The sequence below is a fragment of the Ceratotherium simum genome, chromosome 7, assembly GCF_057802395.1.
Source record: "Ceratotherium simum simum isolate JZ-2026a chromosome 7, ASM5780239v1, whole genome shotgun sequence".
Taxonomy (NCBI): Eukaryota; Metazoa; Chordata; class Mammalia; order Perissodactyla; family Rhinocerotidae; genus Ceratotherium; species Ceratotherium simum.
This window is the reverse complement of record NC_141906.1, coordinates 80,142,592-80,154,709: the sequence shown is the minus strand read 5'-3', so window position 1 is coordinate 80,154,709 and position 12,118 is coordinate 80,142,592. Positions and strand designations below refer to the sequence as shown.

At 51.1% G+C, this 12,118-nt stretch overlaps 1 protein-coding gene across 1 annotated transcript in view; it reads right to left on the bottom strand.

Moving 5' to 3' along the window:
• Positions 1–351: 351 nt before the first annotated feature.
• Positions 352–12,118, bottom strand: part of KCNJ5 (potassium inwardly rectifying channel subfamily J member 5) — a 29,867-nt gene continuing 18,100 nt past the window's right edge. The window contains exons 2-3 of the mRNA XM_014793764.2: positions 8,009–8,947; positions 352–4,686 (exon numbers count right to left, since the gene is read on the bottom strand). Coding sequence (XP_014649250.1) covers positions 4,364–4,686; positions 8,009–8,945 — 1,260 coding nt within the window. The 5' untranslated portion in view covers positions 8,946–8,947 and the 3' untranslated portion in view covers positions 352–4,363. The remainder of the gene's footprint in view (positions 4,687–8,008; positions 8,948–12,118) is intronic.

Below are 12,118 nucleotides of genomic sequence, written 5' to 3'. Positions count from 1 at the left end.
GTGAAGATTATTTGGGGGAGGGAGTGAATGATCTACTCTGAGAATCCCCACTGCTCGTGCTCTCTGCCTTGGGTGTCCCCTTGGTCTGCTCTTTGCCCCCAGAGGCTGAGCCCTGACTCCCGGCTCAGCTTTCCTCACCCAGTTTCCTCCTCCCCGCCTTTGCCCACATGTTCACCTCCACACTAGTCTAGATATTGAGACTGCATCTTTAGACAAATGAAAACAAGAAGGACCTGTTTGCTTATACGGGCAGTGAATTTGAATGGGACACCAAGGGCCATCTATTTAAGATGAGAAAGAGTTCTATAAGATCAAATCCACTTTATTGGATGAATTTTAGTGGTGCAATGGTGTTCTTTTTAATAAGAAGATTGACAAATCCTACACAGGGAGAAAGATTTGACACAGCAGTTTAAGGAGATGTCCTTAGCAAAAACCAAGCCGAGCAGAATAAGTGGCTTCTTTCTGAAAGCAATAACTCCCTATCTATCTAATCTCTTCTCACAGCTCATTAGTTGTCTAGGAACCAGACAAAGGTGTTTCCCAATTATCCTGCTGCAGGAGGACGTGGCTGGTGGATGGAAGCTCGGGCTGCGCAGCACAGCACACCTCACAAGCTGGCCATCTGAAGAGGTGGGCTCTCCTTCCTCATGCCCCTGGAGCTCGGGAGGTGCCCAGGAGGTGGGTGTGAGGCAGGATGGTGGTCCATCTGGGTCTGTTTGGGAGGCGCTTGGCGCTGAGGCCCTGCTTCTGATTATCATCTGTGGACTTGAGCAAACTAATTAACCTCTCTCAACCTTAGTTATCTCATTGGTAACGAGGGTTAGTAAGAGCTTTCTGCGGTATTTGAGAGTTAAATGCAATCACCGCGGTGAAGGGCCTAAGCCACGGCGGGGCACACAGGAGGCGGTCAGTACACGGTGCACGCGCAGAGATGTGGTCAAGACATATTCTTAGGAGACAACAGGTAACTTGTTTTTGGTTTTCTGTTTTTGTATTTGGCAACTTCAGTACAAAAATTTCAAGTTTCTATGGCTCTCACCTCACACAAGACACGTGGTTGAGGCATGCTGGAAGGCAGGGCATGGGATAAGCAACGTGAAAGAAGGTGCCCAGCCGTTACAGACCGTGAGCAGGGAGGTTCTCCCCAGTCAGACAAAGGCTCTTTCTCCTCCATCAAGGCCAACTACTCAAGCTAGGATCTCAAAGCAGCAGAAGGAAAGGACAGGAAGTGGGCTCTGACTGCACAGCAAGGGCCACATCTGAAGGGGAGAGTCGTGGGCAATGCCCATTCTACCTGGCCTGGCAACAGGGTCCTTTGGGCAATGGTGTCAACCCCTATCAGATGTCAGATGGTGGAGACAGGAGAACTAGTGGGAATTTACCTTCTTCTGAGTTCCTGGGGGCTTCTCCCTTACAGGGGACGTTTGTTTCCAGATGGGAAGGACCTGGAAGCTAAGGCAGGATGTTAGCTCCCAAAGCTTTCAGAGTCTGACCAGTGAGATAAAGCTTTGGAATTCTGGAGATGTTGAGGCCTGTGGGAATTACTGGTGGCCCCACCTTACAGCCTGGTTCAATTCCCTGTGGCCCATCAGAAGTGATGTGTGGGCTCAGAGCCACGCAACTAAGGGCTATGACGCACAGGTGGCTTGTGTGCAGGCGTGATGTTTTTAAAGGGACCCACTGAAGCTCTGGCTTTCATCAGACTTTGCATTAGTAAGTCCATGTTTATACAAGAACTTCCAGAAAATGATTTGAAGAACTTTCCAAACTTTAGTTGGATCAACTGGTCATCAAGAAGGATTTCCTTGGGATATGAAGAGCAGTGTTCTTGCATTTGAATTTTGATGAAAGAAAGCAGCTAACTGGTCACTGGGATTAGCATATGTCAGCTCTGGCCTATCAGGAAGCTTTAGAATAAGACCTTATTGACCTCTTTCTCTTCTGTAGCCTCTCTGGCCTCTATAGTCGGCTGAGATGTGATTTGGCCCAGGTTCAAGGAGGTTACTGCAGAGTTAGGGAGCTGGAGAGTGGCTCACTTGGCCAGTTGGGAGATTCTTCAGAATCGTAATGGAGGCAAGTGTGAACCAGGCTCCAGGCCCCAGTCCAGCTCCAAGGCTACCTTCCCCTGTGGTTTCCCATCCTTGCTTAGCCGCCTCACTGAAGGCTGTAACCCACAGGCACTGATGGGTTTTCACTAAGGCAGGTTGTGGATCCGGCTGGGGGTGAGGAAATAGTCCTGCAGTGTAAGCCCTGGATCTAGTGGGCCTGGGATGAGCACTCACCCTAGGGTTCCAGCTGTAGCTCCTCCCACCACTGGGGCATCTGGTCTTAGCAATGGGCCCCCTGCCTTAGATTCCTGATTGCATGCAGTTCCCGCACTGGGGTGATGTAGGCCGCCTGCTTTCCTTTCCCCTGAGGGCAGGATTCTAGCCCATTGCCCATTCCCTCCAAGCCTGCTTCACCACAGAAGGAGGCCTGGCACCACGACTCAGCACCATGCCCCTGGCGGGAGGACTCCACTGGCTCCCTGCTTCCTGGAGCCCACCTCTCAAGAGGCAGCCACGGGCCCAAGCGCAGGGTCCCCCGCCCCTGAGTGTGACAGCCCCCCTCTCAGGCTGCCTGCCTCGTCTCTCACCAGCGCCAGGACCTAGAAATCCCAGCCGGAGGGGAACTGGGCCGGAGATCCAGGGAAATCCCCTCCACTCTGCCTTAACTTTCCGCCTCACTACGAGCAGCTCATACTCCAGGGAAGGTGCTTCAGGTCTGCGCAGGAAAATGCTTCCATTTCCTGAGGCTAGTTGGGAGCTGTGAAAATTGTGGGTGAGGCCTCCATAATTCTGGGGCTGGGGGAACGTCTGAAATCTCTCTCCAGGTCCAGGTCAGCTCATCAGAAGCCTGTCTGCTTCAACACACATCAGACATGCTTCGTGGACACGACATTCTGCTCCGTCCTCTAGACTGGAAAAGAAGGGCCCTCTGAAGTTGTCATGTAGAAGGCTCATCTCTGCTCTTTTCTCTCTTAACGTTCACCCCTCCCTGATTCTCCCACTGATTCCCCTCACCCACGTTTCCAAAGTGGGAGGAGGCGGCGCTTCCCCTCCCTTCCCTGGGCAGCATCCCTGCTCGCAACCCCTGCCTGGGGGGAGGGGAGCCAAGGGCTTCTGGGCACCATCTGAGAGTTAGTCCAGCCTGGGATTGAAGGGGAAGCTGCCTCTGCAGTTTCTTGCTTTGCTTCACATCCCATAATTTGCCAGATAACAAAGGTGTGCTGAGCCCTGAAGCCAGGCAAAAATTGGTACTGATGCTTATTTTAAAATTTTGGTTGCTTGCCTTCCTCTCTGCTTTTCTTCCCTCTCTGCCCTCCCTGTTTCGGCACTGCCTGGCCCATCTTGCCCTCTGAAACTCAGCTTTCTCCCTGGATCATACACCACAGGCTCTCTGAGGTTGTGAAAGAAAACCACAGTGAAGGTTAGAACAGCTTTGAGAGTCTTGGGCCAAAAGTACCAGCAAAGAACCAGCTGCTGGAGTGTTCCTTTTGGTGGGAGGTGCAGGGCACAGTGGGATTGGGAGTGGCCAGGAAGTGGCTGAGACCACCATACATGTGCTCAGAGGTGCTCTGTGGCCCCAGGCCGCCTTCTAAGAGTCACTCTAAGTACATCAATTATCCAGTAGGCCACATTTGACATGAGGAACACAATAGAGGGAAAACACACACTCTTCACAGAGAATGATTGTGATCATCAAGGGCCTGTCCTTTGCAGCTCTCAGTGAGCAGACATTGGTCTCAGATTTGAAAGGAATTGCCTAACATGAATTGAATCAACCTTAGGCCATGAGGTCTGTGAGCTCACCCTAGGACCAGGGGTTTGAGCTTCCAGAAGGGCAGAATCTCCCCTCCTCGAGTCCATGACAAGCCTCAGGATGGTAGGAATGAAAGGAAAGGGTGTGACAGCCCTCCCTAGGTGTCAGCCCCTGGATGGGAGCTACCAGTTGCCCTGTGACACCAAAGGAGGGAAGTGATCCTGGGCCAGTTGGCAGAGAGTGGAGAGTGTGAGGGCAGAGGCCACCCTATAACCTTCACTGTGGGGAAACCCATCCTGGCCTGGCCCTGAGCCAGTGCTGACACAGGCTGGGAGAGAAGAGGCAGCATTGCCATGGAGGCCCAGGCAGGAGGCCACCTGCTCAGGAGGCCCTGAGCTGGGAGGTTCCAGGACTAGAGATAGTATTCCTCCCCACGGAGCCTTGACAGCTCCTGGGCCCCTCTAACAGCCACTCAGCTAATTCACCCCCCTCCACCCCCAGCTTGGCAGCCTGTGCTCATAGAAGCCAGTGAGGGGAGGCTGTGGGGAGAGTGCAGCCCTCACACTGAGCCCCTGGTCTCCTGGGACCCACTCAGCCCCTCGGACTCGTCCTTTCCATCCTGCTCAGCCTCTGTATCCAGCTCTGCTTGAGCACAGCCCCCTGGCAGTGGGGAGCTGGGGAGGTAGTGGAGGAGTCGGCCTTCCCGCTTCATTTCTGCCAGCTCCTTGGCACAGCAGCTGGGCGTGTAGGTCTCATAGGTGTCATGGAAGGTGTTGTAGTCCACCTCATAGAAGCCTTTTTCCAAGGTGAGGACTGGTGTGAATCGGTGGCCCCAGAGCACCTCTGTATCCATGTAGGAGCTCCGTGCTTGGCAAGTCATGCCTGGGGGACAGAGGGCACATGTATTAGAGTGGCCAGAGCCATCTATCTATCTATTGTCCATCCATCCATTCATCATCCATCCATCCAATCATCCATCCCTCCCTTCATCCAGTCATTCATCAAACGTTCGCTGAGCAGCTACTTTGTGCTAAGCATGATGGAGATATAAAGCTGAATAAGACACAGCCTTTGCCCTGGAGGAACTCAAGGTGTGGCGGAGGCAGAAAATTAGCAATCAACATGCAAGATTCTGGAGTAACTTCCTAGAAACTGGAGTGGATAATTCTGGAATAGCTGGCGCCAGGGACTTGGTTCTTGAAAACAGCACTAATCGTCTAAAAGATTGAGACAAGAAAAGAGGCAGGAATAGGGTTTGAACAAAGATAAATTCAGAGTGAGCAAATGCAGAGAAGCTGGCAGGCATTTAGAACACGCGGGGATTGTTTCTGGTAGACACATATGGGCAGAAGCCTCCTCGCGCTCCTTCTCTGTCTCTCTCTTCACACACACACACACACACACACACACACACACGAGAGGGAGCAGACGTGCACACACACCACTCAGCTCTTTGATCTGAGCACGCTCCAGTGCCTCCATTCCCTGTCCACGCAGCCCTGGCATGCCTGTATTATTTTTGGGCGTTGCTTTCTCTCCAGAGAGGGAGGGCGGCTTTGTTTATGGATGAGGAAGCCTCTGCGCTCAGGGTCACAGGAAAGCAGCTTTCTGATATTTAATCTTCTGGCCAAGGAAGCTAGCCTGTGCTCTTTGGGAACTGAAGAAGCCTGTGCTAGCTCCCCAGTCTGGCCTTCCTCTGGCAGGGGTCTCATACAAACCAGACCGGGTAAAAGGCTGCTTCCCACCCAGTGCTCCAGTGCCGGGCACCCCCAGTGCCCCCACACACTGCAGGCTCACAGCTGGCTCTCTGCTCCCGGGGGTGCTGCCTGGGCCAGGCCTCTCCATGTAGTCCTTGCCCCCATTGCCCAAGCCCCGCCTCAGCAGAGGTGCAGAGGCCCACGCTGGGCGCTGACCAGCCTCGACGCCGGCTAGATGTCCACAGGCACGGGGGCCTCAGGAAAGGCACCAAGACGGGACCTCCGTGGGACCTTTGGGCCAAGCCTCCTGGGTCTCTTCCTGCTCTTCTTCTGTCAGGTGGCAGTGGGCTGCCCCATAGCTAGAGAGCCCACCGTGTCCCTGGCAGTCGTCTCTCACTGCATCTGGGAAAGACAGAAGCCCCTCCAGGAGCCAGGCGCCATGCTTCACGTCTGTTCCTCCACTTCATCATTCAACCCCTCCCCCCACGACCCTGTGGAATTTATTATTCTCATTTTGCTGACAAATTAAGCAACTTGCCCACACTCACACAGGCAGGTTATGGCAGAGCTGTGCTAGTCCAGCCGCGGTGTGAATTCACAGCCCGTGCTTGGCTCCATAAGTATGGCAACCAATCCATTAATATCATTGAGATCGGAACAGATGTGGGTGGGTAGTCTCCTTCCTTTAGCTCCCTGGGTCTCTCTGCACTCCCAAGGACAGCAACAAGGGTAACCCACATCATGGGAGGGGACGAGGTGGACCAGATAGGGCAGGTCAACTGCAGGCCACTGACTTTGAGGGAGACGTGAGGGGAGGGGCCAGCTGGGCCAGGTCAGCACTGCTCCCCTCCACTGCAGGTGACAGTGAGTGCTTGGGGGAGTGGTAAGTCATGGCTTTCCTATCTGTCCCCACATCTCTGACCTGCCCCCCCTTGTGGCCTCAGAGTGGAGCTCTTCACCCCAGAATCGCAGCCCACGTTCCTATCCTGAGCCCAGCACCAAGGGCAGTGTGGCCTGTGAGCCCCCAGCTCTGCTGGAGGAGGCTTCCTGCATCCTGACTGCCCTCAGCCCCAGGGGCGCCACAGTTGCCACCATATGCTGCCTGGCCAGGCTCTGGCCCCCAGCGGATGGCCACGCAGCCCCCTCTGCACCCGTCCCTGGAGCCTGTTCTCACCCCCAGCTGGGTTCCACAGGCTCCAAATGGGAAGGTTTGTGGATGCCTCTCTCTGAGTACCCCATCCAGCAACCAGCTTCCCAACCAGCTTGTTTGGCCACCTTTGTGACCAGCCCCTAATATTTCAGGGGGCAGTGTGGTGTTGTAGACAAAGCTCCAGATCTGTAAGTGAAAGACCTGCATGTGAACGCTTCCTGTCTGCATGAAACACCATGATGCAACTTCCACATCTGTAAAACGAGATTGAAGCCAGCCCTTCGGTGTTGTTACAAGAATTAGAAAGGTATGTGTGTTTCATTCCAAGCGTGAGTGAGTTTTCTATAAGTCGTTACTAGGGCCAGACCTGCTGCTGGGTCTACTCGGTGAAAGAAAGAGAGGGAGCAGGAGGATAAAAGGGAATAAGAAGAGGGTACAGAGTTTGGCTGGAGAGCTTTTCTCGCCAGGAGGTGTGGCCCAGTGGTGGAGGTGGGAGCTCGGGCTCGCTGGAGCCCCGCACAGAGCTCAGCCTTGGCCGAGGAGTGGTGGAAGCTCACGGCTGGCAGCTGCCTGTGAGAGGTGGTAGCTGAGCAGAGAGGTGCCAGGCTGGCCACCAAGAGGGCATTTCTCAGGCATATGTGGATGTGGGTGCACTGTTTTCTGCATGCCCCATGTTCACTGAGCCAGCCTTCTGCAGGGAAGCTGAGGGGCAGGCTGCTCTGGGGGAGGCTCAGCCAGAAGAGTTGCTCCCACAGGCATAGGTGTGTCTCCAAAAAGAGGCTTCTGTGACGTCGGGAATCCTTGAGTTTGGGAAATGCTGCACACTATCCTTTCCTCAAGAAGCAATTCACAACATGTAAGGACACTGTGAAGTCTTACTGTGAAGAAGCCAGTTCATCTTGTTTGACTCTGTGTTTCTCAAAGTTATTTGATCACAGAACTCTTTTTGGGTAGACACCTACTCCAGGATGGCTGGCTTTGGGGTCCCCCTGCCTTTGCGTGCATCCTGGCTCTACGACTTAGTAGCGCTTGCTCTTGGGCAAATAACTTGCCTGTCTGTGCCTCTGTTTCTTTATGGCATGTGGGAGGGCGTTAAATGAAATATTATATGTTTAAAGTTTAGAACCATCCTTGGAAGTTGGGAGGGCTCAATAAACGTTAGCTGTTATTACTCCATCTTGAGTAACAATACCCCTCAGATCACAAGTCAGGGACCAGGCTGGTTGATTGTACCATCTCAGAATTCTTAGGCACAAACTTCAGTCTTCTGGATATGTATGTATCACCATGACTTTTGGAGTCATGGTGGGCTAATCTTCTGGGCATGGGAAGGGCCAAGGGAGATAAACCGTCTTACCTGTTGCCTCCACCATCCCTTCTAGAATGACCACGACTTCAAACTCCTCCTGGTTGAGCTGGGCCCGAGACATCTCCCAGAAAGGGCTCTTCTCATTGATCTCATGGGAGATGATGAGTGGCGACACTAGGAATAGACGGTCATCCCCAGTGTCGAAGCCCACATTAATGTCTGTCTGGTTCAGGGGGATGAACTCCCCTTCTTTGGTCTGCCGGGACTTGATAAGCTTGGCGCGAATCGAGGCCTCCACAATGTGGGAATTGCGAAGGTCACCCACCCGGAACATGAGGCAGAGCTTTTCGTCCCGCATGGAGATGACTGCATTGTTGGAAAACATGAGGGTCTCCGCTCTCTTCTTTGGCTGACTGATCTTGACAAACATACATCCCACCATGAAGGCATTGACGATGGAGCCGAGGATGGCCTGGACCAAGAGGAGTATGATGCCCTCTGGACACTTCTCTGTGATCACTCGAAAGCCATACCCGATGGTGGTTTCAGTCTCAATGGAGAACAGGAAGGCAGACACAAAGCCACTAAGATTTTCAACACAAGGAATCCACTCTTGGTCACCAACATGGTCCAGATCACCCCGAATATAAGCAATGAGCCACCAAATGAAACCAAAGAACAGCCAAGTGATGGTGTAGACCATGGTGAAGATGAGCAGGTTGAAGCGCCACTTGAGGTCCACCAGGGTGGTGAAGAGGTCACTCAGGTACCGGTAGGTCTCTTGGACATTGCCATGGTGGACATTGCACTTGCCACTCTTCTCCATGTAGCGCTGGCGGGGCTTCTTGCCTTCCGCCAGCAGGCGAGTGTGGTCTGTGGCAATGGGGATGTAATCGCGGGCCTGTTTGGGAATCTTCTTAGGGTCCCTGGGAGTGACTCCAATCTCCATATCCTGGTTCATAGCATTCCTAGAATCGCCAGCCATAGCTGGGATATGTGGAGTAAAAAAACACACGATCAGTGAGGTGGACTGTTCTCATTCACAGAAACACAAGACTTCAAGGTCACTCCTGCCCTGTTCTCTCAAAGACCTCTCATCTAGTGCACAGTAGACCAGACTGTGGAATTCTCAATGGCAGGGACCGTGTTTTCTTATATTATTGGTTTGTATATCTGGTGCCTAGTACGGGTTCTAGCATATAATGGAAGCTCAATAGTTGTTTGTGGATTGAGTAAATGAATGATTCCTACATGCAAATTACACATTAAGTGTTTAAAGGGTTTAAAGAAATCTGGGAGCAATTTTAAAAATAACAATTGCAGGGGTTGGCCCGGTGGCATAGTGGTTAAGTTTGCGCACTCTGCTTCGGTGGCCCGGGGTTCACAGGTTCGGATCCCAGGCACAGACCTATGCACCGCTCATCAAGCCATGCTGTGACAGGTGTCCCACATATAAAGTAGAGGAAGATGGGCATGGATGTTAGCTCAGGGCCAATCTTCCTCAGCAAAAAGAGGAGGATTGGCGACAGATGTTTGCTCAGGGCTCATCTTCCTCACCAAAAAAAATAAAAAATAAAAAATAAATAACAACTGGAACAATTTATTAAATGCCTACTATAGTCGATATATTAGATGTGAACTGTCATTTGTCATCACCACAACAACCCACTGGAGTTCAATCTTGTCATCTCCGTTATACAAGTACTGTATTGTTTGGTTATACATCATGGTTCTTTCCCATAGTGTCTCTCCCTGCATTTGAGGGTAAGCTGCCCATGGGCACAATTTTGTGTCCATTTTGTTCTCTAATACATTCTGAATACCCAGAGCATAGCCCAGCACATACTAGGAACTAAAGTACTTATTGAATAAATGGGTGAATAAATAAGAAAACAGTCCCAAAGAGGTTAAGTGATACCCGGGCCACCCAACAAGTAAGTGACAGAGCCAATCTTTGGATTCTTGCTCGCTGGGCCCACAGCCTGTGCTCTTCCCTGTATGCCTCCCTGTCTCCCTTCCTTTTATCTGAGATCTTGCAGCAGACAGAAACGACAAGGCAGTGTGTGTCTGGTTCACCCTGTGGTCGCTCCCACCATCTGAGTGGGGAGTCTGAGGCCATCCGAGCACTTACTGATGTGACGAATTGCTGTGGAGACACACCGTTAAAACTCTTAATGCAGTAGCTCCCTGTCCTCTAAGAAACTGGGATGAGCAAGATAGTAACGCCCAAGGTTTTCAAAAGGGCTATAACTTATATGTGGAATCTAAAAAAGTCCCCACCAAACTCATGGATGTAAAGAACAGATTGGTGGTTACCAGAGGCAGGGGCTGGGGGTGGGCGAAATGGGTTAGGTGGTCAGAAGGTACAAATTTCCAGTTACAAGGTAAGTAAGTCCTGGAATGTACAGCGGGGTGACTATAGTTAGCAATAGTACACTGTATATCTGAAAGTCGCTAAGAGAGGGTCTTCAAAGTCCTCGTCACGAGAAAAAATTGTAACTGTGTGTGGGAATGGATGTTTAAACTTACCGTGGTGATCATCTCACAATATACACATATATCAAATCATTATGTTGTACACCTTAAACTTATACATTGTTATATGTCAATTGTACCTCAATAAAAAAAAATAACAAAAAAAAGGCTGTAAAATGTTTTTGGAGTATATGCCACACTTTAAAGAAACACCCAGAAACCTGTAATACTCAGTCTACTGTTTTTCTGATACTCTGCTCACACCCATTTAAAACGCTTTAAGACTCTGATAAAGCTAGGAAAGACCATGAGAATCTCTGCAGCTAATAACTGCTAAGAAATTTATATCCGTTAGCTCATTTATAATCTTCACAACAAAACTATTAGACAAGTCCTGTTATTATCTCTCACATTTTCAGATGAGGAAAGTGAAGCTCGAGTAGCAAGTGGCTGAGTTAGGTTTGGGATCTAGGCGTATCTGGCTCCAGCCGGAGGGTGTACATCACCCACCATGCAATGGCCTGCAGACATTGATGCTCAATGGCTCATGTGTAGACTGACGGGCTGCTCCCTCCAGAAAGTTCTGTGAGCTTTTGATCCTGGGAGAAGTCACCTCAGGGGATACTACTATTCAGCCCTTCTTCATCTTATAATCAAGCTTTCCTTGATTTCACAGGTACTCCCCTTCCCAGAAAACTGTCCCTGATAGAACAGCCTGGATTACATTCTATAAACCATGGAGCCAACTGCCTCATTGACTAATGAGGAAGATTTCACCCATCATGGAAAGTCAGATGATCCTGCAGACCTTTTTGTCTGCTGCCTGGGTGGTTGCAGCAATTTCAAGGCAATCTTTAAAATATCGTCCTGAAGGGTCATCGGAAGGGCTGTTTGTCTCAGACATCCGTTGGCCACTTCCCATTCTGCACAGGGCCACCTGCTCCCTCACGTGGCAGTTACAGATAAATGAAACAGGGAGGGAAACGCGTGGTGCTGCTCTGCAGACCCCCATGCATGGTTTTGCTCTGCCTTTCAGTAGGAGACTGTTCACTGAAAACTCAGTCAGAGATGCCCAGAAATGGTGAGAAATCCCGAGGCTCTGTGTACTCCTGGGGACCCCAACTGTTGGAAGCCAGATAGGGGCCCGACCGGGTGCTGCCCATGGACTCCCAGAACCGTGGATGTCAGACAGGGCAGTGGCAGCCCTGGTGAGGATGCGTCATCGGCCAGCGCTCCTGGGACACCACATTCTCCTGTCCTCAGCTCTTTTGGGAAAACAGCTTTCTGCTGATTTTCTGCACTGTTTCCTTCTTTATTTTTAAACGTACTTGCATACGTTCTTGTAGGAGAAGGCCTTACGCTGTATTAGAAACAGAAAAAGCTTTTCTAGGACACCTGAGCCAAGACCTGAAAACTTTTTGTGTCCAGCAGACAGGAAAAAGAGGTTTTCTTCTGATTCGAGGCTGGGATATATTCTCCAAGGGCACTGGAATCATCTGCAGACGGTATTCCTCGCCCAACCCAGGGGGAGATCTGGATTCTAGCTCAACCTCCAACAAACTTGCTCTGTGATCCAAAGAAAAAGTCTTAACTTTCTTTGCCTCAGTTTACTCTGCTATAAACCTCAGATAGTATGCTCTGCTCCTCCCCCCTGGGGGCCATTATGGGGTTCCAGGGAACGGA